Consider the following 26,693-nt stretch of genomic DNA (forward strand, 5'->3'; position numbering starts at 1 on the left):
TAAGTACCCTGCTCCACTGGTGCGTCCAAGGACGAGCTGGGTAGATTCAGATATTTGGGGGTGACCGCAGAGGTGTCTCCCATGGGCTCATGAACTCTCCCAGCCCACCGCCCTGAACACCCCATGGACACAGTCTCAGATCACTGCCATCTGAGCCTTATGGGCATTATCACCAATGGCAAAGGCACAAGGTGTCTTGGCCTGAGGGCAGAGAGCGCCCCTCACCTCTAGTTATCTCACTCTGAGGAGGGCTCCAGAGCAGGACCCCCCAGAGCTTTTAGAGAAGGAACTGTCGATTTCTACTGATTGGCCCTACCCTCAACCTCATCCCACCATCAACACCACCTTCCCCTCATCCATTCTTCACATTTGACTCCAAGGCTTTGCTCTCTGGCCAGGCATTCCCTACCTGGATCTTATGGCTTTTCCAGAAGGTTCCTCAGCCCCATTGCCCATGGGCATAGACAGACCTCCACCAGTGAGGTGTGACCAAGACAGATACCTGGGGCCCCAGTACACACACAAAATGTCTGTGCCTGTTTTGACAACATTGGCTTCCAGGAACTATTGGTTCCCATTCCTTCCTCTCTTCCAGTTCAGCCAATATGATCTTCTCAGTTCTTTCCACCTGTAACTCCTCCTCCCCAAACCAAAGAGCCAACCCTACCCATTACCACGTCTCTGGCTTTTCCTTATTCTGTTGGGGATGCCTTTCCTTCTCTCTTTTGCCTACCCAAACTCTACCCTTGATTCCTGGCCCTGTCCTTCTTTCTCTTCTCCCCTGAAGTCTTTTGTGATCTTGCAAGCATGAAAAAAAAAAATCTGATCTGTGTTTCTGGTTACAGTAATGCAAGATAGAAATCAGGAAGGGCAGGGAGGCCTCTGTGGTAACAGGGTTATCAAGGAAGGCTTCCAGAAAGATGTAGAGGGTCAGCTCAGCCCTGAGTGTTGTTAGGCTTGGATACAAGTGAGGATCAACAAGAGAACGGACATGGGGAATGAACACTTACAGAATAAAATGAACTGCTTGACGGGGAGCTGTAGGGGTAGGAGATTGGGCTTCTGTTCCAGCTCCATCTGTGAATCGGTGTATGACTTCAGGCCAGTTCTTAACTGCATTGAGCCTCAGTTTCCTCACAGGAGACTAAAAGGATGATGGTATCTAATTCTTGGAGATGTTGTAAGAATCATCATAAGATCATTTAGCACAGTACCAGGCCATTGGAGAGCACTCAGTAAACATTAGCTATATTGCTAGTGTCATAGGGAAGCACAAACCTGACTCCATATTTGTAATCGATCCGTTTCTTTTACTTTAACCTTTGTTATTCTTTTGCTTTGGCTTTGAGTTAAGAATGTTCCCTACAGGGGGATCCCTGGTGGCCTCGTGGTTAGGATTCCAGGCTTTCACAGCCGTAGCCTCAGTTCAAACCCTGATGGGGGAGCTGAGCCATGCAGTGCAGAAAAAAAAAAAAAAAAAAAAGACTATTGCTTATAACCTGAAATACACAGGGGAGCCCTTTCTCAAGGCTCTGACCTTTAAGGGTTTAACACATTTCCTTTTGTATAGAGATGAAAAGTTGTATAAAGACAGTAACATCTGTCTTTTGGAGGAACAGCTGTAGGAACAAAGGATTGTGACACCAAGAAATTTGCAACAACCAACCACACCCCCTCTTTACCTTGCCTTTAAAAATGCTTTGCTGAAACTCTTCGGGGAGCTTGGGGTGTTTGGGGCAAGAGCCACTTGTTCTTCTTGCACGGCCCTGCACTAAACTTTTCCCTACTCCAAACTCTGATGTTCGGTTCCTGCATTGGGTGAACCCAACGTTGGATTCAGTAATATTAATAGCAGCACTCTGGGCCTTGGTTTCTTTATATGAAAATGAGTTCAGTTGTTCTGGATAAGTGTTTTTTTCTTTCTTTCTTTTTTGGCTGTGTTGTACAGCTTGTAGGATCTTAGTGTTTCAACCAGGGATTGAACCCGGGCCTTGGCAGTGAAAGCACAGAATCCTAACCTCTGGACCACCAGGGACTCCCCAGAGTTAGTGTTTCTTAATGTAAATGTCACTATAAGCCTGTGTGTAACTTGTACCAGGACCTCATTTATAGAAGGCAAAGTTCCTAGTGGGTCATGGGCCACTTAGGGCAGCAGCCCCTCTGTCTCAAGCCGGTGCCTTGGGAGGTGCTTATGCTTGCATAGGTTAAGTGCTCTATGGGACACAGAAAATGAAGCCTAAGGCTATATCCATGATGTATTCTTCTGATCAGGACTTACACAGGCCAGGGTGGGTGGAGAGGAGTGGGGAGCGGGGTGGGAGATGCTTACTTTGCAAAAGAGACAACTGAGATGACCCCAGTGGGCCTGCCTCAGGGACATAGGCAGTTAATGGTTAGTTCAGAACCAGAAGCAGTCTCTAGTCCCAGCTGGAGCTCCTTTCATGACAGCAAATGACTTCCAACCATCACTCTTTCCCCGTGGCTTGTGGACGTGAGCTCCGGTGGACACACATACACGTGTACACACGTGCACACAGGTGCTCAGCTTGTCGGCGCCTGCAAACATGGGAGGGCCTGGCTCCTGACCCGTTCTCAGGCTTGGCTGCAGCTCAGATCCCCGCTTCTGCTCCCCATCCCGCCCCTTGTTATGCAACTCTTTTCTAATTCAGCTTTTGGCTATACACCATTTGGATTCTGGGTCCTTAATCCGATGGAGCTGAAATGAATGAGGCCGGACTCCGTACTGGCTTCACAAAGGCTATACTGTCTAACTGATGAATGGGTTCCTTCTGTCCAGGCCAAGAAGATGATTTGGAGGGCCAGGGGGCAGCAAAAAGGGAACCCGATGTCTAGCATAATACCCTGCATGTGCCAGCACGTGGAATGGCCCTTTATAACGGAGGAGCCTGGGTTGGGGGAGCCAGAGACGAGCTGGGTCAGCTGGGAGAAAGGCAGAGAGAATGGCGGAGTCCGGGACCCTGCCCCCTGGCTTCGGGGAGCTGGAGGTGCTGGCCGTGGGGACGGTGCTGCTGGTGGAAGGTGAGCCAGGCAGGAGCTGGGGTGGAGTGGAGCTCAGCAGGCCCCCAGAATGCAGGTCACAGCTGCAAAGCTGGCAAGGAGAAGTCCCCAAACCATACTCCTCTGTGCTTAAACCCCCAGAGTCTTCGGATGGCTGCACCCGTGGGCTGCAGCTTGCAGCCTGGGAGCCAAGAGAGAGAAGCCAGGCATGGGACAGGGAGGGAGGGATTTTGAGAAGGGGTTGTCTGCCCAGGGCATGACCAAGAACCAGACCTTTTCATGTCCCTCCTGTCAGGAGAAAGTTGAATCCACTCCCTAGAAATCCTGCTAAGAATCTCATTTAAGATCAGGCCCCTGGTAGGCTGTGAAGACAGTCAGCTCTGCCACCTGCTGTCTGAGTCACTGAAACCAAGACACCTGAGCTCTCTGAGCCTCAGCGCCCTGACATTGCAAATGGGTGGTGGTGAAGGTTAGATGTGATCAAGGTATTAAGTTTGCCTAGACAAACCCAAGTATTCAAGTTCATTCACTCCCTTCCAGCCCCACATTACTTTCACCATCTTCTGGCCTTCAACCCTAAGCACTTCCGCCCTAGGGGCGACCTGGGTCCATGAGATGTGAGCTTCAACCCAAAATCCCTGAGATGCTCACTGAGGCCAGGGCTGGAGCAATAGACCCTGGAGTTGGGTGAGCCCAAGTCTAGGTCAGTGGGGGATGCAGCCTTTGTTCAAAGCAGATTCAGAGACAAAATCGACACATTTAAGAATTGAAAGTAGAGAGGGAACAGCAGCCACCAGGCTGGCCCTGAAGCCCTGGACCCCGGACCCCATCATCTGGTGGCCTCAACCCCTTCCCCTCCTCTGGGAACCCTGCAATCTAGCATCCCTCTAGGTCCTCAAACGTGCCTTGAAAGTTTACAGCTTTATGTTTTTGTATGTGCTGGTCCCTCTTTCTAGAATGCTCTTCCACACCCTGTCCTCGTCCTTGTCCTCCCTGTGAAGGCTCACAGTTTGGAGGCAGGATCCACCCCATTTCTCACTTCACATGGGAGAAGCTGAGGTTCAGGGAGCCTAAAGGAGCAGCAAATAAGTGACAAAACTGAAATTCAAAGTTGGGTCTGTCTGCCACTGGACACCACCGGCTTGAAGCTCACCTCACTGCCTGGGGTCCTGGGAAGCTCCCAGTTCTATGTTGCCTCCTCCTCTCTGAGGTTCTCCCTAACATTGTTCCAGAGTCCTTGGAAAGGGCATTTTGGAATTTGAAAAAATTTGAGTTCAAGTCCCAGCCCTGCCCTTTACTAGCTGTGTACTTAGGCCAACATCTCTGAGCCTTGGCGTCTCCATGGCAAGTCAGGAGGACAGTGTCCAGGTGAAGACTGACTGGGAGGATCCATGTAAAGTGCTCAGGTGGGCACGTGATAGGTGCTCAGTGGTTATCTATAATGGTGATTGTGCTGGCACAGACTGTGCTGCACTTGACTGATTTTCTTCCTCATCAATCTTTCTATCAGACTTGCATTGGTAGAGGGCAGGGTGTACATTTCATGGGTTTCAGTATCTGAGGGCCAGCCCACCTCATGGGCACTTGATGAGCTGCAAGGAGATGGGTGCTGAGTGTGAGGGGGTGGGGGGTTGCAGAGGGCCCATCCATTCCATGGGCCCTCATTCTGACCCCAGGAGGGCCTCACAGCCCCAGTGCCAGCTCTCCCCTTCTTTTCAGCTCTTTCTGGCCTCAGCCTAAACATCCTGACCATCCTCTCTTTCTGCAAGACCCCAGAGCTGCGGACCCCCAGCCACCTGCTGGTGTTGAGCTTGGCGCTGGCCGACACTGGGATCAGCCTGAATGCCCTCGTTGCAGCCACGTCCAGCCTCCTCCGGTACCTGCCCCCACCCTAGTCCCTGGGCTCTGGGGCCTGACCTCAGGGCCCTGGGCAGCAGGCCAGAGACATGCTTCCTACCTGTAGAAAGCTCTAGGGGAGAGGGTGGGCAGACCAAACTAGGGTAAATCTGAATTCCAAACCATGCCTGCAGAACCACAGCTGATTTCTGGAACATAGGAGTTCCTTGGACCTGACCATCAGAGCAGGCTGACTGTGGGGACTAAGCTCCTGCGCCCTGCGACCAGGCTGCCTGGGTTGGAATCCTGACTTCATTATTTCTAGCTCTCTGTAAATTGCGTGTTATTACCTAACCAGTATGGTTGTTGGAGGTATTGTTTGTAAATCATTTAAAACAATGCTTGGCACCTAGGACGCCTTAAATAAGTATTTGTGAAAGCAAACAGGATTTTGACAAGTGTCCAAGACCTTACGTGACCGGGGTCTTCCAGTGTGGTCTAAGAAGGTGTTTATAGGATTGTTTTCTTAAGCAAATGGATCACTCCTGTGGAGCTAGAGCCACCCCTGCGTACAAAGGCTCAGGGCTAACTCTGCAGGGTCTGAATCAGGGAGGATTCCCTGCCCTGTTGTCCTCCAGCACCTTCCCAGGGTGGGGGATGGGCAACTGAAGCTTCCGCCCTGCTTGACCTGTGGGGCCAGAAGGTGGGAGGCCTGGGGTCCGCCCTCTGACTTTGCCTTTCTGTGCTGTGTGGCGTTGGCTCAGTGCCTCTTCCTCTCTGAGCCTCAGGCACGAGCTCTCCTCCCATCATGTTGCGTCCTGTGATACAGGCCCCTGATCACCAGGGAGACTCCTTGGTCCAGCCCAGGTGCCCTTCACCCCGGTGGCTCGATCTCTGAGGCCTCAGTTTCCTCATAGAAAAACAGATACTAAAGCCCTTTTCTAGGGAGCCAAAGGTGCCCTCCAAGCTGCTGACAAGCGGGTGAGGGAGGAGGACAGGGAGGGGTCACCGGCGCCCCGTGTCTCCCACAGGCGCTGGCCCTACGGCTCAGAAGGCTGCCAGGCCCACGGCTTCCAGGGCTTCGCCACCGCACTGGCCAGCATCTGCAGCAGCGCAGCCATCGCCTGGGGGCGCTATCACCACTTCTGCACCCGTAGGTCTCCGGGTTCCGCGTGCCGAGGGGGTCAGAGCGAAGGTCTGCTCAGCATCTCCCAGTTCAGGGAAGTGTGGGTGGGTGTAAGTGAGCCGGAGTGTGGGGTGTGGGCCCCCAAGAGAGGGAGGAGGGTGGGAGAGCGCAGGAGCGATGCTGAGGCGCCTGCTGGGCAGGTTCCCTGTGCCCTCACTGCAGCCTCAGGCAAGTCGGGGGTCCTCTGTGAACCTTGGTCTCCTCCTCTGCAAGCCTGCTGGGCAGGTTCCCTGTGCCCTCACTGCAGCCTCAGGCAAGTCAGGGGTCCTCTGTGAACCTTGGTCTCCTCCTCTGCAAGGATGAGTTTTGTAACCAACGTCACAGTTTTATTTGGAAAATCAAATGAGATTCTGGATACAGAAGATGCCCTTGAAGACAGGCACTGTTGGGAGGCAGCAGAGAGGTGGTGTGTGAGAGAGAGACCGGGCACCTGCCTTGGCACCTCACACTTCCATGGAAATTCTGCCATGCGAAGGCTTCATGAAAATGAGTCTAGTTCAAGATTTCCCAAGCTGTACTGTCAAATTCCCTCTTCATAATTAGACATATAAGTGTAGCACCTGCTTTATTATTTACCTGATGTTTTTCTTAAGTGACTCATTTTTTTAAAAATTAAAACAACTGCTTTAGTCTCATTCTAAATAGTATCTGTGAAATCACAAGTTAATGTCATAATTTTAATACACATAAAGGTAAGAAACACATTCACCTATAGACCATGTAGAATCTCACTCACCATGGGAGAAATGTAAACATTCTTTGGGGGCTGTGGCTCAGTCACCCCTCACGCAAACCCTCAGCTTGCAGACTGGGAAACGCTGGTTCAGAGAAGTCAAGTAGCTTGCCCTGAGTCACACGGCTACAGGAGCCAAGCTGGGACTGTGCGTGGCCTGGATGCCTCAGAGGGAGCCTCCCCTTTGTCTCCTTGTTCCCAGGCACAGAGGTTACTCTGGGGTTCACAGCTAACATGGCCTTGAGCCATGAGCATCAGTCCTTTGGAATCGCAGATCTGCCCCATGGACACACGGCTCACTGCCCTTAACAATGTCACATGCTTCTCTCCAGGGCCCAAAACACAAAGCCTCTGTTCTCCGCTAATGCTGACTCCTGTCTGCCTCATCTGACCTTGGAGCTCCTCTTCCACTGCTTTTTTTTTTTCTCTCTTCCACTGCTTCTATCCCAGCCCTGTCCCCAAACCTTCTGCAGACCATCACTCACATGTGCATGCACACCTGTCTCTTTGCCATCTCCCTCTTTCTCTGTGTTCTCTAAAGAAGATGGTACAGAGTGTCTCTAGGAGACTTCCACATCCATTGTCTGTTTTATTCTTCATAACAATCATCAGAGGCAAGGATTATCATTCCCAGTTTGTGAAGGAGAAAACTGAGGCTTAGAGAAACTTAACTTGCCTGAGGCCCTGCACTGCTAAGCATCAGAGCCAGCATTTAAGGACATTCCACGTGACCACCAAGTCCATTATTTTTTCACTCTGCCAAGCTACCGCCTCCCCTCCACCATCCTCCTCCCGTGTCCCAAGCAGGCAGCCGACTGGACTGGAACACGGCCGTCTCCCTGGTGCTCTTCGTATGGCTGTCTTCTGCTTTCTGGGCGGCGCTGCCCCTCCTGGGCTGGGGCCACTATGACTATGAGCCGCTGGGGACCTGCTGCACCCTGGACTATTCCAGGGGGGACAGGTGAGGTTTGGGCAGCAGCTTCGAGGCTTCTTTCCATGGGAATCTGGGCTTTGAGCCTGTAGGACAGCAGTGTCAACTGAAAATCCAAATGGGGACATGCCAACATCTGCCAGACAGTGTCAGTTCCTTAGCCATGATCCCCATGTATAAGTTGACAGTGGGACTAAGGAAAGCCCATTCTGAAGATTGGCCAAGGGATGGGAATGTTATGCCAGTTGGGGTGCAGAGTTGGGCCCCAGAAGGGGTCCTGTCCGGGAGCTGTGTTGGATGTAACAATGCTGAGCCCCGTGTTGGTTGTAACAGTCACTGAGCCCCATGACCCCTTTGCCACCTTCAGCACAGTCAGATCCCAGCTCTGATTTATCGACTCCTACAGGGAGCCATATCCTTGGTTCTGTAGTGTCAAAGAATGTTAAGGTCTTTGCATTGGGAGGGACCTCCTTGGCACTGAGAACATTTCTCTGGATCCTCAGCATTTGCTGTGGGCCAGGCCCTGGAGAGACAGCGGGAAATGCATGATGGCATCAGGAGCACTCATCTCGTACTGCCCAGGGCCACTGGGCTCTGGGGAGTCCAGGGCTCCCTCTAGGGGCTGCCTTGGGGAGGGACCACACGGGCTCCAGCCCTGATCTTGCTTCTGCTAGAGGCACACTGCATCACCTGCTTGACGTGTTTATTCATGTTTACTCATTTATTTATTTGGCTGTGTTGTGTTTTAGTTGCAACAGGATCTTTCATTGTAGCACACAGGCTTAGTTGCCCTGTGGCATGTGCAATCTTAGTGCCTGGACTAGGGATTGAACCCACATCCCCCTGCATTGCAAGGTGGCTTCTTAACCAGTGGACTGCCAGGGAAGTTCCTATTTGTGTTTATTCATAATGTACCTGCCTTGATGACAGGCTTCTCAGGTCAAACCCGCTGGAGAAGGCAGGGTCTGGTCTAATGTCCTCCAGGGAGTTCCCTGCAGGTATTTCCTCCGCTGGTGCCCAGCTCTTCTGGCAGCCCTCCCTCCCACCCCTCCTTAGTGGACGGCAGCCAGATGACGTGGTCTCCGCTGCACAGAACGTCAGCCTGCCTCCCTGTGACCACTCCCTGGGACCCCTGGTTCTTCTCTGGTCCCTTCAATGATTTCTTCAGTGATACAGTGTCCAGTCTCATCCACAGGGCCCTTCCAAACCCGTGCCAGAAAGCTCCTTGAATGATCTTTCCTCCTGGTCAACTGACATCTCCATTTGCTAAACACATTTCCCAAACAAATTGTCCCGTTCTCCATGTATGGGGCACATAAGAGAGAAGGCTGAGCCCCTGAACTGCCCAGCAGCAAATTGAAGCCGGATTATCCTTTGTCCCAGCTCCTTGGTCTAAAGGCAGGTTCTAGGAGGACCTCATAGCTCCTGGTTCCCAGGAGAGTTCAGCTAGAACCCGGGAGCATCCATACTCTGAATACTCACCTGATGGGAGGAGTTCCCTGCATCTGACTATCTAGCCCGAGTCTGATGGGCCTTCTTGGGCAACTGATCATCTCTGAGAGGCAATTCTTGACTTCCCCGTCCCCTCTGCCTGCAGAAACTTCACCAGCTTCCTCTTCACCATGGCCTTTTTCAACTTCCTCCTGCCCCTTTTCATCACAGTCGTATCCTATCGGCTCATGGAGCAGAAACTCGGGAAGACCAGCCGTCCCCCGGTAAGGATCAGCTCCTCAAGGAGGAGAAACACCAGGGAACATGAACGATGTGACTGCAATCAGGGGTTCTCTGTGTTTTCAATGATCAGGAGAGCAATCTAGCTTTGTATGTAGAGCATGGGGTGTTAGGGCAGAAACACACCCTCCCCTCCCATTGCTGGAGATCACCAAGACCGGGGAGGAAGAAGCAGAATTGCTCAGATTTACCCAGACCCCATAATACTGAGAGGCAGGGAGTCCTAGTGGACATCGTCCTTGCTGTTACCCTTGCTTCTTCCCAAGGATATGAAGATTGACACAAAATTTCATGCATTTTAAATGGCTTCAGGATGTTTCATTTAACCACAGGCACATACTGTTACCCACAAAGTAAAATCACATCTGCAAGCACCTTTGTCCAAGAGAAACAATGATTCAAAATAAGCCCTCCTGGCCATTGCTCAATTTCTGCACTAATATCCTCTTGCCAGGATTTTTTTTTTATTACCTGAACAGTCTCTAGCAGATGAATCATAGCTCTAAAGATTCAAAAAACAAAAACAAGCTTAAAAAACCTCAGGTACTAATGCGACTTTATGTGCATTATATCATTTCAATTATGCACCCACGCTCTGAGGAAGGAAGGCTTTATTGTCCCTATGTCACAGATTAGAAAATTGAGACTGAAAGGGGCTATTAGCTAAGCAACTGGTCAAAAGCGGCGCCATTAGTAGTAGCAGCATTGGATCAAACCCAGGTCTGGGGCTCTGTCACTCAAGTGGGCAATCCTCGTGCATAAAAGAAGCACTCTCTTTGTTGAAACACTTCATCTACCACATTTTTTTCCCCTTGTGAATGGGAAAAACACTGTCCCGGTTGATTGTAGCTGTGGACCCAGGTTATCCTGGTCACTGAAGGAGGGCGAGGGCTGTACAGGTGTTCTCCTGTTCATCACCGCCCCACGGTGGCCTGCCTCCAGGTTAAGCCCGCCCCTACCCCTGCCTGGGTGCTCGAAGTCGCCACGTTTATTGGAGGTTCAATGGGCCTGCAGACAAGGCTGCCACACGGATTTTCTCATTTTTCCCAGTTGACTTTAAACCATCCGTTTCAGTAGCATCAGCAGGGGTCGCCACGCACTGTCCCAGGGACCTCAGATGCGAGCTTAAGTTACCTTCTTTGTTAAAGGGCGACACGGTCGGTTAGAGAATAGGCACTGATTTTTAGCGTCAAAATTTTAACCTCTGAGTGTATGTGGAGAATCGTAATTTCGCAAATTCCATTCTGAAAATAGTACGGAAATCGTGCGCCCTCCTGTGGCCACTTGTGGTACCACGTCGCCCGCCGCCCGGTGGTTTCAGCATCTCGCAGAGTGGAAAGCGGCCGCTTTGAACCCAGGACAGGTTGAGCCGCCAGTGAAGGCAGGAGCTGGTTACAGGGTAGTTCTGGGACAGAGGTGTGAGGGCAGCTCAGCCTGGGGACCTTTATACACACAGCCACACTCACGCAGCCGCCGGTTTCTCAGAGAACACACCGAGAAGGAAGCGAATCCTCCACTCCAGTCGCTGCCTCCAGGCAAGTCAGGCATATCAGGCCACTTTATGGACACGGTCACTGAGGTCAAGAAAGCTTGAATGCGAGGCCTCGGGTCAAGCATCTTAAACAGAAGAGAGATTCAACTGGTCCCAGTTTCCTCCAGAGGCTCAGCACCTTCCCACAGCCCTGCCAAGCTTGTCCTGGGACCTCGTGGGGCTGCCGGCCACCTGAGCCAGTCAATGCCACCCTCTTTTTAAAAAAAAAAAAAATTAGAGAATAATTGCTTTATGATGTTGTGTGGTTTCTGCCATACAACAACGTGAATCAGCCATAAGTATACATATGTCCCCACCTTCTTGAACTTCCCTCCCACCCCCTACCCCATCCCACCCCTCTAAGTTGTCACAGAGCTCCGGGCAGCAACTTCCCCCAGTTATCTCTTTTACATACGGCACTGTGTATGTTTCAATGCTATTTTCTCAGTTCTTCCCACCCTTTCCTGCCCTGACGTGACCACAAGTCTGTTCCCTATGTCTGCGTCTCTATTTCTGCCCTGCAAACAGGTTCATCAGTACCATTTTCCTAGATTCCACATATATGCATTCATATAGGATATTTGTTTTTCTTTTTCTGACTTACTTAACTCTGCATAACAGGCTTTGGGTTCATCTACTTCACTGGAATGGACTCAAATCCACTCCTTTTTATGGCTGAGTAATAGTTCATTGTATATACGCACCACAACTTCTTTATCCATTCATCTGTCATTGAGCATCTAGGTTGCTTCCATGCCCTGGCTATTGTAAATAGTGCTTCAGTGAACACTGGGGTACATGTGTCTCTTAGAATTGTAGTTTCCTTGGGGTATATGCCCTGTAATGGGATTGCTGGGTCACATGGTAGTTTTAGCCCTAGTTTTTAAAGAACTCTCCATCCTGTCCTCCACAGTGGCTGTATCAGTTTACATTCCCACCAACTGTGATGCCACCCTCCTTAACCCGTGTCTCCCCAGGTGAACACCGTCCTGCCAGCCAGGACGCTGCTGCTCGGCTGGGGCCCCTACGCGCTCCTGTATCTGTACGCCACCATCGCGGATGCAACCTCCCTCTCCCCCAAGCTGCAGATGGTACAGACGCCGCCAGTACTCCAGTACCTGCTCCCCATCTGTTTACCTGTTTCTCCCCATCTCTCTCTCTGGCTTTATAGCCTCTATGATCACTCACTCTTCCTCTTTTCCTCTGAACGCTCATAACTCACTGGGTATTTGCTTGTCCCCCTGGTCACATGGGGCCACTGCTTGACACTGCCCAGGCCTCACGTGAGATATCAGGGACAGCCAGCCAGATGGTGATGCACGCACTCTGGGACCAGGGGCAGAGAGTGGTGTCTGGGGAGGAGCAAGGTTCCACGCACCATCCGGCAACTAGTCAGAGAAGGCTTAGAGGCTGCAGAGTCAAGCCAAGGGCAGATGCTTGGCAGCTGAGACAGGGTGGGGGGCGGGGATGGGCTGGGGAGGGGGGATGGTGGTCACCATTGGGACCAGGGAGAGGAGCAGAGGCTCTGAAACTTTTTTCCTGGATTTCTCCATCACTACAGGTGCCTGCTCTCATTGCCAAGACAATGCCCACAGTCAACGCCGTGAACTATGCCCTGGGCAGTGAGATGGTGCACAGGGGCACCTGGCAGTGCCTTTCGCCACAGAGGAGAGAGCGCAGCCGGGAGCAGTGAGCCTCGCTGGGGGGCTGCCCAGACCCAGGCCCACCCAGGCCGTCCTGGACTGAGCCCCTGCCTGGGGAGTCCTGTCCAGCAGCCTCAGGAGCCAGGCTCCAGACACTCACCCTTCATCCCCGATGGCCCTTTGAGCCTGGCCCAAGGCCAGACACAGGGAATTCAGAGAAAAACCAGAATGCATGGAACGAGCCTGGACTTTGGAGCCACACGGACCTGTGTTGGCCATAGCTCTCCACATAGAGGCTGAAAGATCTTGGAAAAGTCACACTCTCTGAACTCAGCTTCCTGGCCCCTAACGTAAGGATGTTAATATGGACATTGGGTCTGCCATGAAGCTTGAACGTGATAGCGTATACTCACATGCACATAGACGCTGCTGCCCATTAGTATAGCTCTTAGGATTCAGAGACTTACATAGAAAGGGGTGCAAGTCCAGGTTTGTCTGTGGGAGCTCAACCCAGGCTGCCGGCATTCAAACACCTCTTATTAAATCGTGATCTCGTACAGGTGACTTACACTTCTTGGGCTTGTGTTTCCAATTTGTGAGGCATGATGACAGGAATGGTGACTTGACCGTGCAGAAAGGCCCAACACCTTACCAGGCACATATGAAGTGCTCATCAAGAGTCACCATCACCACCCTCCAGTTAAGACGGCTGGCTGCACGTTGATTAGTTGCCAACATTAAAAAAAAGCAGGACAATTTGTTTAGAACTTCAGACATCTGAAGGGGAGGCCTCACCAGCCTGGAGGAGGCTCCAAGGTGATGGTTTGAGGCACAGAGGGCTCTGCCCTCTGCCCAGGGCATGTGCTCTCCCATCAGCTGCAGCTCTTGTGTTCCCTTCAGAGCCCGTGGCATCTGAGTCTGAGACACTTGTGCTGGGGTCCCCACTCCTGGATGCACCTCTGCATCTCCCATGGGCTCAGCCCCTCAGGGACAGGGCATAGCATGTGCGCAGGCCTGGATGGCACCCGTGGTTCTGGGGGGAAGTGGAGATGGGTGGAGGATGGTTGAGGGCGCTGCAGAAGGTCTGACGATGGAGGGGCAGCTGCCCAAGGCACCACCTAGGCAGGAAGTCTGAGAGCCAATCCCGTGGAGCTGAGGGAAGGAGCTGCCAAGTCCCTGGGGTGGGCATGGGGGAAGGTCATGAGAACAGCATCTGAGGACCCTGCAGACAAGAATCTGTCTCTTGGTTTTGCAGATGTAGAAAATCAGGCCACAGAAACACCAGATCAGAAGTCTGCACAAAACAGGCTGGTTCAGTCATTTTGCAGAACCTTGTGGGGTGGGGAGAGGATAAAGTCTGCACAGCACTGTTTCCAGGCACTGTGGAAACAAGATATCACTTGGCCTCACTCCATCACCCACACAGGATTCTTGCCTTGGCCCTGGAGTGGGGCCAGGGTGGGGAAACCCTGGGGCTTGAGCCAGGCTCACATACACACTGAAAACGCAGGAAAGCAATGGGTTCTGGGGCCCAGAGATGCTGACACTGCCCGCATAGCCCATGGATCTTAGAAGCACAAAGTCCCTAAGGAGGACGAGGGGGCACAGTGAGAAGAGAGGGGAGATGTGCCCCAGACTCCAGGAGAGAAGGGCTGGAAGGTAAGGGGGGCTGAAGACTCCAGCAAGAGTGGCCCATGTCCCTAAGCAGATTGCACCCCTGCGTGTGCTCAGAGAGGAGGGCAGGAAGGCAGGCTAAATGGGCGTGGCCAAGGAAGGCATTACCTTGAGCCCATATCCCCAAGTTGTATCTGTCCAGAGCTGGGATGATGGGCTTGGGGCATCTCCATGCTGAGCTGGGTTGGCCGGAGATGCGAGGGACTGTCAGCAGCTGGTGGGGAACGACCAGAGCCCCACCTGAAAGTATGAATTCAGAAGCCCCCAAGCCCACCCACACCCCTGCATCTCACTCAGGGGCTGGGTTTAGGGAGCCTCGTCACCTTTAGGTTCCACTCCTGGGATTATATAAAGCCCAACTTAAAAGCCACAAAATTTGTGTCCTAACAGTGACCCCTCTAAGATCCATTGATTCCAGAGTTTATTTAAACTCTTTTTAAAAGAAATATAAATTAGGAGATTGGGATCGACATATAAACACTATTTATACTAGGCATAAAACAGATAACTAGTGAGAACCCCCTGTATAGCACGGGGACCTCTCCTCAGGGTTCTCCTGTGATCGAAATGGGAAGGAAATAAAAAAACAGGGAATATACATGTACATATAGCCGATTCACCTTGCTGTGCATTAGAAACGAATACAGCATTGCAAAGCAACTATACTCCACTAAAATTTTTTTAAAAATAAATATAAATACAGTGGAATAACATGCCCCCATCTCACCCCATCTTCTTGCTGGGAAAGATGACTCTGCCTGTTGACAGATGGACTTGAATTAAAGTTACAAATACAGTAGCAAGTTGTTTCTTAGGTAAGAGAATGTATAATCTCTGGCCTCCTCCCCAATATCCTCCATTGGAACAAGTTTCCTGGGGAGAGAAGGATTTCATACCTGATTGATTAGCGGGGGAAAAAAAAAAAAGAAATTACTTATGGCCTAAACTATGTCTATATTTTCTCTTAAAGGGTTTTTGCAAATTTTCCACATGGGAAAACTTAACAGCTAGGTAGTTGGCCTCATTTATTTACATCTTTCCCCTTGCCACAAAATTGAAAGGATTTCTGCTGTTTTCCCTGTTAGAGATTGTCCTAATTCAATTTTTTCAAATACAAGCTCAGTCTCCCACTGTATCTTGAATTGTTTTTCCCATCTCAGTAAATATCGTTAATATTTGTCCTGTCATAAGCTTAAATGAAGAGAGAAGGTGGTGGTGAGGATGGGAGAGCCGTGTGCCCTGGGATAGGCAGAAGTCCTTACCTCAAAGATAAGGATGATGAAGCGCCTAGTTTCTACCACAGGGTGGCGCTGCTAACTCAATGATCAATTAATTCGACCTAGGCCTCCAGCCCAGGAGATGTCTCTTGAAGAGCAGGGAGGTGTCTCACAAGGCCGCTTGAGTGAATCAGATATCTGCAGGATATGACAAGCTTTCTTTTCTGCTCTTGTTATAGAAGCGTGATGTCTACTTGCTTTCTCCTCCAAGTAATGTTATGATTCCACATCTCTCCTTGAAGGGCAAAGAATTGCACGCCCACTGTCCACAGGCCTCCCAGGGGGCCCTAACCAGCTCCCCTTTTCTCTGCCTACAGAACAGTCATTGACAGTGCAGCTGGATGTCAACCTCTCAGGTCTTCCCTTGCATGGGATGAGGTTAGGCGGTCTGGTCTGGCTTCTGCCTCTAAATTGTGAGAAGTTGGGGCAGTGCTCTGAATTTTTCTTACTTGGATTGCTTATCTAGAAAGTGGAGGTGATATACTTTATGCCGATATTGCCTGTGGAAACACTGTAAACTACAGTCATTACAAGGACTGTACACAGAGAAGCAGCTCCAGCCTCAGCCGAGGTGCCATAAGCGGCACTGGGTGACGGGAAAGAGCTCTGGGAAAGCCCTGGGCGAAGGCCAAAACCACACGCCTTAAGTCTTCCCTGTCCTCTTGGTTGAGGTAACTTGTTGCTTCCCTCTTAGTACTGCTCCCTGGCGGGGATCTAAAGGAAATCAGTCCTGAATATTCACTGGAAGGACTGGTGCTGAAGCTGAAACTCCAATACTTTGGCCACCTGATGCGAAGAACTGACTCATTGGAAAAGACCCTGATGCTGCAAAAGATTGAAGGCGGGAGGAGAAGGGGACGACAGAGGATGAGTGGTTGGATAGTATCACCGACTTGATGGACATGAGTTTGAGCAAGCTCTGGGAGTTGGTGAAGGACAGGAAAGCCTGGCGTGCTGCAGTCCATGGGGTCACAAAGAGTTAGACACAACTGACCGACTGAACTGAACTGGCCGGGACACCGCACACCTGTTCCCTCCCCCGCTCCCTGCAGCTGCTGCCACAGTGGCCTCCATTGTGTCCCTGCGAGGCCTCCTCCATCCAGCTGCCCTTCCTTTTGCAGCTGTCTAGGTGAGAGACAGCCTGGCAGCTTAGAAAGCACTTAGGTGTGGGTATCAGAAAGACCTGGCGTAAATCCAGGATGGGCCTTTTATTCAATGTGTGACCGAGTTTGACCAAGTTTCTTATCTCTGACTTTGTTCCTCTCCCACCAAAATGACCTTGTTGGGGTGGCATATTTTAAAGCGCATAGTATATAGTGAGTATTCAATAAATACTAGAGTCCCACCTTATCAACGACTCCCTGAGTTTTACTATTACTCAAGAAGGGGGCATACGAAAAAAAGAAAGAGGTGTACAGGAGAATTATGATTGTGTGATGGTTATATGCAACATGTGTCACCTCCACAACTTTATTTAGTTCCCCCATCATATCCTCAAACTCCTTGGCATCTTTGAGCCATCTTGAGACCTGGCGATTCAAAGTGGTCCCTGGACGAGAAATATCTGAATGCTTGTTAGAAATGCAGGTTCCCAGGCCCCACCCCAGACCCCCCCGAATCCAAATATGCTTTTGAAATAACCCCCAGGACCTCTGTGTGCATCTTAAAACTTGAGAAATACAGTGGAGCTTTACAGACAGTGGTGTCTGGTTTCCTCCCATGGAGACTCTGATGTAATTGGTCTGAAAGGCTGGCTGGGCTTGAGGCTTTTAAAAGCTCCCAGATGATTCTCTTGTGCAGCCAGGATTAAGAAGCATTGATTAGGGGTGGGGGTGGGGGCTATGGACACTCATTTTATGAAGAGTGATTTAGCTGAGATTTACTCTGAGTCAGCTCTGAGGCCATTATTTGCTGTTTTATATGAATATATTATATATATACACACACATATATGTATCCACGCACACACATATGCATATACTTTTCTCTCTAAAAGTTTATTTCTTTGTTACTCACCCCCATCTTACCCTATGACTTGCTCTCATCTTTCTTGTATTAATTCCCCAAATCCCAAAGATCATGAACCCAGCAGCAGTGTTTCAGCCTAAGTAAGGCTTTTCATTTTATCACCATGATATCATTTACAAGAGAACAGGGTCAGGTCTTGCAATCGATGGAGAGACAAAGTCATGAAGAGCTTAAACATACTGCTTAAGGCCATATAGTACGTGGGGAAGCCTGGATTCTGAGTCCCAGTCCAGAGATTCTGGGGTATCAGAGCTGGCAGTTCAGATGCCAGCTGGTAGAGAGCTGGACTTCTCAAGCCATAAGGTGCACGCGAACCATTGCTAAGGGCACATTCTGATTCAGTAAGTCTGAGGTGGGGCTAAAATTCTACATTTCTAACAAACTCCTGAGTGAAGCCGATGCTGTTGAAGCTGTGGTGTATTTGCTCAGGGCAGCACACTATGATCCCTAGTCCCGATGCCTGGCTTTCCCTTGCCAGTAGCTGACCAGGCTGTTCATTCAGCCTCCCTCGCCTGCCAGACAATTCACACCAAAGTTTCAAGGTGTGTGTCATCAGGCTACGGACATCTGCTGTACCTCAGCTCACCACTGGGTGGCGCTCTGGGAACACTTCCCTGCAGGATTTCACTGTTGTTGAGCAACCCTTCCCTGTTGGTTCAGCAAATATTTACTTAACCTAATTATATCAGGATACCATTTAAACAAGATTGTCAAGGTCCTCATGAGCAGTTTACATTCTAAGACAATAAACAAGTGTATAAAATAGATCATTATGAACTGTGCTAAGCAAGGAGATAAGAAAGAAAGTGACTAGAAGAGGTGGTGAGGAAAGACAGCACCGAGGTGGTGATATTTGAGCTGAGATTTAAAGGATGAGAATAAGGCAGTCAGGTGGAGAGCCAGGGGGAAAGCAGTCCAGGCAGATGAAACAACAAGTGGGAATAGGCTTGACTGTTCAAGGAACATAAAAGTTCATGATGCTGGAGCAGATGAAGTCAGGAGAAGCAAGAGGAGTTTCAGGGGCCATGTTCAGCAGGGCTGCAGGATGGGGAAGAAGGGGAGGGTAGGTTATTTTAAGAGCAAATGAAAGCCTTTGAAAGATTTTAATCAGGGAAGTAACAAGATCTGATTTCTATTTCTAACTGATCGAGCTGACTGCTGTGTAGAGGCTGCCATGGAGGGGCCGATGGTGGGGGTAGGAAACTAAAATAGGGCTGTTTCAGTAGTTCAGGCTGGAGGCACTCTTGCCTTGACATGGAATGGTTCCGATGGTGGTGGGGTGGTACTGGTGAGAAGTAAACAAATATAGTACATAGTTTTGGAAGCAGATGGGACAGGACTTGCTAGTAGTTTGAATAGGTTTATCACTTTGGATGCTTTTGATTTCAAGAAACAGAAAACACAATGTTAGTCAACTGTCTTCAGAATATAAGGTCAATTTAGAGACTCACACAAATAGGAAGTGTGATGAAGATAGGCTTCAGGCAACATTGATCAAGACTCTAACCTTATTTTTCTATAATTTTCAGTCTCTCCGCAGCTCTTTATGTGTTGGTTTATTCTTAGGCTGACTTCATACATAGTTGCAAGAGGCCTTCAAGAGCAAGATATATGCGTGCTTGCAAGATGGCTCCATTTGCATGGAGGAGAAACAAGCATAATTTGTGACAACTGTGAAACAAAAATCTTGATCTTGGGATTGACTGACCCATATTTAAACCAATCCTTATTGCCAAGAGCATGAATCAGAGAGTTGGCTTAATACTCCTACTATACCTCCATTGCCAGTGGACTGATTCACTTTAATGAAGTTACTGGAAAGAATCACCATGTGAAATGGAATTAAGTTACCTTAGTTGGCTTGGGTCAATGATGGTATAGGTGTGGTCTGTCCTACCCAAGTGACATAGGTGCTACATAGTAGGGGAGAACAGCGTGGATGTTGAGGAGAAGATTACAATTTTCATTGTGGGAACTATATGAGATTTGAAGGCACGGGAAAACATAAAGATGACTCCTAGGTGTTTTGGAGTTGTGATATCTAAAATGGGAGAAGATACACAGGTTTGGAGGAGAATAAATACAGATGCCTCTTGGAGGCTCGGGTATCTGAGTCCAGTGAGCATTTGAAAACATGAGTAGGAGCTAAAGGGAGTTGTCCTGGGTGGAGTCACCCACATCACATGACATCCTCTAGGTGTGGTTCAGAGTGACTGACTCCCAGTTTTGGCACAGTCTCTCTGTGCCAATTCTCTGACAGCTCGGGAATTAGCACGAGGGTAGGAGTGCCCTAGGATTCTGATGAGAGATTTAGGGCCAGTGATTCTCCAGACCAACTAAAGCCATCAGTATTAGTATTCTGCTACTATGGGAATAAATGGAGGATCTTAGTGAATATGTGGATTGGGAAAAAATTAGAAACCTCTTTCGGGACTGCCCTGGTGGTTCAGTGGTTAAGACTCTGTCCTTCCACTACAGGGGATGCAGCTTCAATCCCTGGTCAGGGAACTAAGATCCCACATACTGCATGATGTGGCCAGAAAAATCACAAACATACAAAAACAAACGAACAAACCCAAATCTCCTTTTCAAGTCTTTTCTTTCTGTGATTCTTAGAACAAACAAAAGAGGAAAGCAAGGAGGGGATTTAGAGCCCCCTTTTTTGTGAAAAACTGAGATTCACACAGGTTAATTGATGACACCAGAGCCTGCATGAACCCCATCCTCTTGCTTCTAAATTAAGCCCCCAAACCCTGCAGATCCAAGCACCAGATAAACTATTCTTGGAGAATATGTCCATGACTCAGAACAGCACGTGCTCAGGTGTTTTTTTCAGTGGTGACCTAACAGGGTGGCAACAGGTAAGGTGGAAAGAACCCTGGGCTCCCAGTCAAAACAACAGCAACCCTGGAATTCCAGCTTTGCTGCTCCCTTTCTGTCTGACCTTGGGTAGGTCACTGAATTTTTCTGGTCTATATTTTCATCTAATAAGGGATTTGGATTTTATAACTTGTTTTCAAAGTTTAAAAAAACGAAAGTATTTGTTTGTCTGTTTTGGGAGAAAAGCCATACCAGGATGTAAATAAATCAGAGAGATCCCAGCATAACTTGTCCCAGTCCTCTTCTCAAGAACCATCATCCTGGAAGGTCTGATGACCCTCTTTTTGCATTCTAGGAGTCTGTGTGTTGCTTCCCTTTCTAGGTAAGTCTTGGGGCTGCCCACCTGCCCCTGGCTTTAAAGCTCCTATGCCCAGGAATAGTGCCTCACAGTCCCTGTCTTCTCACCTGGCAGCCCCACGAGGCAGCAGGTGCTCTCTGTTCGTAGCTCTGTCAAGACATGAGCCCCACAGATGGAGCACCTTGGTTGTTCTGCCTGCCTGGGTTTCAAAGAAAGCCTTTGTAGAAGCTCAGGCATCAGAGAGCTAAAGACACTATAATTCATCAGTTGCTGTTGGCAGGTACATTTGCCCAATCCTTGCTTAAGTTAAACAGGAAATGATTAAAGAGCTCCCTGGAGTTAGAAAAGGCAAGAAGAATAAACACATAATTATAAGCAGCATTGCCTGACACCGTCCTCTGTGTCATCCCATGTAATCCTCTGAACCATACTACGATCATAATATTATGATCTCAGGTACTACTATCCACATCGTATATATGAGAAAACTGAGGCTCTAAATGATTATAAAAGCTGCCTTAGGACACTGCTAATAAGTGACACTATTGGGAGAGAAACCGCCAGAACTATCTAGATGCAAATAGTTTTTCTAAGATTCTCTGGAATTAAGGAATAAAGTCAGAGAATCACAAGAAAACACACAAACTTATCCTCAGTGGTTACCTTCTTGGGACTTCCCTGGTGATCCAGTGGTTAAGACTCAGCTCTTCTAATGCAGAGAGTCCTGGTTCCATCCCCTATGGGGAAACTAACATCCTGCATGTCATGTGGAACAGCCAAAAAAAAAAAAAAAGGTTATCTTCTTTGGAATTCAGTCACTCATTCCTTCAATAATAGCTTGCTATTTACCAAGCTCCTGGATTCTTTCTGGAGGTGGAGATAAGGAGATGAATAAGACATAATCCTTTCCTTCTAGGAGTTCACAGTCTAGCAGGAAAATCAAGTCATACATTATTATTTGTTACAAGTGCTTTAGGTGAAGTTGATTAAAAATGCTATGGGGTGTCAGCAGAAAGGATGGAACAATATATGGCACCATATGTCTCAGTTTTAGAGTATGTACATTAAAAGAGCTGTGGGAGCTCAGAGGAAAGTTAAAAGGTCCAGGAAGATCCGGGAAGGCTTCCCTGAGGAGGTGAGATAAGTTCCCTTTCTATTCCCTCTCAAGTCTCTGAAATACAGTTGGCTTGCAATCATGTTCAAACCAACGCCTCACTAGAGCACTGAGGTCCCGATTCACGCTGATGGTCCTTCCTAGTGCCTTCCTTTCCTCTGTACAGGCTTTCCATCACATTGACAGAATTCTTCAAGCTCTACCTGTTCATCCTTCCTTCAGTGGGAATTTCTTCTACATCTGAATATATTTTTTGTAACCTTTTAAAAATCACTATTTAATAGACATTTTTTTTTTTTTGGCCACACCACATGGCATGAAGGATCTTCCCTACGAGGGATGCAACCTGGGCCCCCCACAGTGGAAGTACAGTGTTAACCACTGGGCTGCCAGGGAAGTCCTTTAATAGACATCTTGCATGAGAATTTTCACATCTTCCCCATGTTTAAGGCTGGGCCAGGGTCGGGGAGAGTCAGTCCATGTAAAAGAAGAGGTGTGCTAGGGGCTGAGTGTCAGGGCGCAAGGGGCATTATCCTGTGACTTATAGCATGGTTTTGCAACACACTATGGTTGCACCAGAGTCACATGCTTTAAAAACAATGCTGATAAGGAAACCATGGCCGAATGCCAGGATCCATTAGGTTGTGTTATTGATCAGAATGGGTTGAGAACAACAAATAGTGGTGGAAGCATCCAAGGGGTACCATGGAAGGAGCATAGGTTTGGAGATGGGCTGGGAGGAGCAAAGTCCTAACTCTAGGTCCTGGAGGAAGGAGCATTCATCTTTAGAACAGGAATTGCCCTCTCGCCTTGCCCCTCCCTGCCCTGCACCACTCTCTGGATCTTAATATCGTTGAGCTTTGAGAAAGTCATACTATTTTAACTAGGGTGTTTTTGAGATGTGAAAGGAGCCATTGCTCTAAGGCCGTTAGGGTTGAAATAACAAATGGAAAGAAAGAAATCCTGTAAGCTGAGGCAGGACGCACTGATCAGACCACCACACAGGTCTGTTTACAGATTTTGGACTTCACACTAATTGGAAAGAATAGAACGGGGTTAAACATAGGTCAATATGATACAATTTATAGTTTGACATTCTGCCACAAAGAAGAGTTTTTGTTAGCAAGAGTGGATGCAGGGGATCAGTTAAAGGCTATTTATAGACATCCAGGGAAAAAATGGTGGAAACTTGGACTGTAATGAGGGCAGTGCAAGTGGAGAAAAGAACTGGAGGGTGGATGGGTTTCCAGGGGAAGATTATATGCTTGGCCTGAGATTGTTGTGGTGAAATGTCTATGTGAGGCCAAGCCGAGATGAAGAGAGGGTGATTAAATATAAGGATTTGGAACTCAGAGATGTCAGGATAGGGATGCAGATGTGTACAACTTTGCCTACAGAGTTGATAACTTGAGCTGTAATCCTGATGAGATTTCCCGGGAAACGATTATACATGGAGAAGAGGAAAGAGGTTCAACTGAGCCTTCGGGAACTCCAAGATATTTAATGGCCTGATGGAGGAGGAAAAGTCTTGAAAGGAGACAGAATGAATATCCAGAGTAACAGGGAAAAAAGAACCTAGAATGGGAGTGTCCAGAAGTAGAGGGAAGTGAGTGTGTCAAGAAGGAATGTGTGAAGTCAAGTAAGGATGGAAAAATGTATATTGGATTTCGTGACATGGTAGTGATCAAGATCTGATTAAGAACTGTCCCAATGAAGGGAAAATGGAAGCCAGACTGGAAATATAGGAGATTATTTCAAGAATTTTGACTGTGAAGTAAAAAAAGAGAAATAAGGTAATGTGGAGGAGAGAGGGAGCTCTGTGAACTCTTGTTTAAGAAGACTGAGATTTGGGAATTCTCTGGTAGTCCAATGGTTAAGAATTTGCCATTCAACATAGGAGACGCGGGTTGGATCTTGGTAGGGGAATTAAGATCCCACTTGTTGTAGAGCAACTAAGCCTGCACTCTGCAAGCACTGAGCCTGTGTGCCCCTTGAAAGATCCCGCATGATGCAACGAAGATTTGAAGCAGCCAAATAAATAAAATAAATATTTTTTTAAAACAGGGATGAGACTTGAGCAAGCTTAAATATGAAGGGAGACTTGGGTGTGCTTGTGGGTATACTGGCAACATTTATAAGGAAGCTCCCATTGGATGACTTCAATTTTCTTTGTGAAGGAAGAAATCTGCTATTAGCAAGGGAGGAAGTAAGAAGGTCAAAAGACTGGGGGAAAATGATAAGAATGAAGAAGATTTAAAATAAATGTTGAATTTACCAAAGAGGATTACAAATAAGCACATGAAAAGATGTTTAACATCATCAGGCATTAGGGAAATGCAAATTAAAACCATGAGAAGTGACAAAAAAACCACCCCAAAACCCATGAGAGAATTCTTGTTTCCAGGAAATTGGAATAGACATACGATTCCTTGTTCTTCTTGCCAAGTATAACTAAAAACCCCAGATATTATGTATAAAACAAACAAAAGAAATCAGCAAAAAGATGGAGAGAAGGAAGACTGCTTAGAGACCTCAAGACCAAGAAATGACACAGCCGTAAGTTCCCTGGGTTTTCTTTCTTTTTTTTTTAAATATGGAGGAAATCAGGGTGCATGATTGGGTCTTGTGTGTGTGTGTGTATGTGTGTGTGTGTGTGTGTGACTGCTCTGGGTCTGTGCTGCACGGGCTTTCCTCTAGTTGCTGTGAGCAGGGGCTAGCCTCTAGTTACAGTACACAGGCTTCTCATTCCTCTGGCTTCTCTTGTTGCAGAGCATGGACTGTAGGGCATACAGGCTTCAGTATTTGCAGTTTGCGGGCTTTAGGGCACAGCCTCAATAGTTGTGGTGCATGGGCTTAGTTGCTCTGCGGCATGTGGGGTCTTCCTAGAGCAGGGATTAAACCCGTGTCTCCTGCATTGATTGGCAGGCGGATTCTTCACCACTGAACCACCAGGGAAGCCCTCCCTGGGTTTTCTTTTTGCCTCCTGTATCACAGATCTGAAGCTGAAGAAGCTAGCAACCTAGTCATGACAATTAGTGAAGAAAAAATAGAGCCCCAGTGTAACCCTGCTCTCTTTAGCCAAGTCAACAGGAAAGGTGAAAGCTGGCAAGACAGAAAACATTTAGAAAAGAACCACCCCAATTTAATTAATACCATGGAAAATTATATTTAAACACATAAATTTCAGGACTTAAATTTTACCAATTCTTTAAAAAGTGCAAACTACCACAACATATTTGGTATGAAACAGATCATTTAAATAACCCTGTAACTTTGAAGTAAATTGAGTTTATAGCTTAAAAATTCCTATTAAAGAAATCTCCAGACCCAGAGAATAGCATTGAAACATGTATATTATCAAGTGTGAAACAGATCACCAGCCCAGGTTGGATGCATGAGACAAGTGCTCAGGGCTGGTGCACTGGGAAGACCCAGAGGGATGGGATGGGGAGCGAGGTGGGAGTCAGGATCAGGATGGGGAACACATGTAAATCCATGGATGATTCATGTCAATGTATGGCGAAAACAACTACAATATTGTAAAGTAATTAGCCTACAGCTAATAAAAATAAATGAAAAAAAAAACTCCAGACCTAGAGAATTCTACCAAATGTTTAAAGAAGAATTAACATCAATTGTATGCAATCCCTTTTATATAATAAAAGGGAAGCCTTCTCAATTCATTTTATGAAGCTGTCATTACCCTGATATCAAAACCAGACAAAGATAGCACAAGGAAACTACAGACTAATCAGTTCAGTTCAGTTCAGTTCAATTCAGTTGCTCAGTCGTGTCCAACTCTTTGCAACCCCATGGACTACAGCATGCCAGGTCTCCCTGTCTATCACCAACTCCCTCCTGGAGTTGACTTAAACTCCTGTCCATTGAGTTGGTGATGCCATCCAATCATCTCATCCTCTGTCGTCCCCTTCTCCTCCCACCTTCAATCGTTCCCAGCATCAGGGTCTTTTCAAATGAGTCAGTTCTTCCCATCAGGTGGCCAAAGTATTGGAGTTTCAGCTTCAGCGTCAGTCCTTCCAGTGAATATTCAGGACTGATTTCCTTTAGGATTGACTGATTGGATCTCCTTACAGTCCAAGGGACTCTCAAGAGTCTTCTCCAACACTACAGTTCAAAAGCACCAATTCTTCAGTGCTCAGCTTTCTTTACAGTCCAACTCTCACATCCATGCATGACTACTGGAAAAACCATAGCTTTGACAAGATGGACCTTTGTTAGCAAAGTAATGTCTCTGCTTTGTAATATGCTGTCTAGGTTGGTCATAACTTTTCTTCCAAGGAGCAAGTATCTTTTAATTTCATGGCTGCAGTCACCATCTGCAGTGATTTTGGAGCCCCCAAAAATAGTCTCTCACTGTTTCCGCTGTTTCCCCATCTATTTTCCATGAAGTGATGGGACTGGATGCCATGATCTTAGTTTTCTGAATGCGAGTTTTAAGTTAACTTTTTCACTCTCCTCTTTCACTTTCATCAAGAGGCTCTTTAGTCCTTTGCTTTCTGCCATAAGGGTGGTGTCATCTGCATATCTGAGGTTATTGATATGTCTCCCGGAAATCTTGATTCCAACTTGCACTTCATCCAGCCCAGCGTTTCTCGTTATATACTCTGCATATAAGTTAAATAAGCAGGGTGACAATATACAGTCTTGAAGTACTCCTTTCCCAATTTGGAACTAGTCTGTCGTTCCTTGTCCAGTTCTAACTGTTGCTTCCTGACCTGCACACGGATTTTTCAGGAGGCAGGTCAGGTGGTCTGGTATTCCCATCTCTTTTAAGAATTTTCCACAGTTGGTT

At 48.1% G+C, this 26,693-nt stretch overlaps 1 protein-coding gene across 2 annotated transcripts; it reads left to right on the plus strand.

The window, feature by feature from the left end:
• Positions 1-2,923: 2,923 nt before the first annotated feature.
• RGR (retinal G protein coupled receptor) lies at positions 2,924-13,176 on the plus strand. Of its 2 annotated transcripts, none has more exons than XM_043926986.1 (7): positions 2,924-3,039; positions 4,738-4,894; positions 5,886-6,007; positions 7,581-7,734; positions 9,302-9,419; positions 11,944-12,057; positions 12,528-13,176. In XM_043926986.1, exons 1-7 carry the CDS (start codon positions 2,961-2,963, stop codon positions 12,657-12,659), a joined length of 876 nt encoding a protein of 291 aa, XP_043782921.1. In that variant the 5' UTR covers positions 2,924-2,960; the 3' UTR covers positions 12,660-13,176. The 2 variants fall into 2 exon arrangements, with proteins under 2 accessions (XP_043782921.1, XP_043782920.1); XM_043926985.1 differs by having other exon boundaries at positions 2,932-3,039; positions 5,886-6,049.
• Positions 13,177-26,693: the final 13,517 nt, after the last annotated feature.

The sequence above is a fragment of the Cervus elaphus genome, chromosome 15, assembly GCF_910594005.1.
Source record: "Cervus elaphus chromosome 15, mCerEla1.1, whole genome shotgun sequence".
In the NCBI taxonomy this organism is placed as follows: Eukaryota; Metazoa; Chordata; class Mammalia; order Artiodactyla; family Cervidae; genus Cervus; species Cervus elaphus.

Excerpts from the sequence above, each read along its gene's own strand:
- RGR (XM_043926985.1), top strand. The coding sequence starts at position 2,961 with ATGGCGGAGTCCGGGACCCTGCCCCCTGGCTTCGGGGAGCTGGAGGTG. Across the intron at positions 4,895-5,885 it reads GCCACGTCCAGCCTCCTCCG|GCGCTGGCCCTACGGCTCAG; the intron begins GTACCTGCCCCC and ends TGTCTCCCACAG. Across the intron at positions 12,058-12,527 it reads TCTCCCCCAAGCTGCAGATG|GTGCCTGCTCTCATTGCCAA; the intron begins GTACAGACGCCG and ends CCATCACTACAG.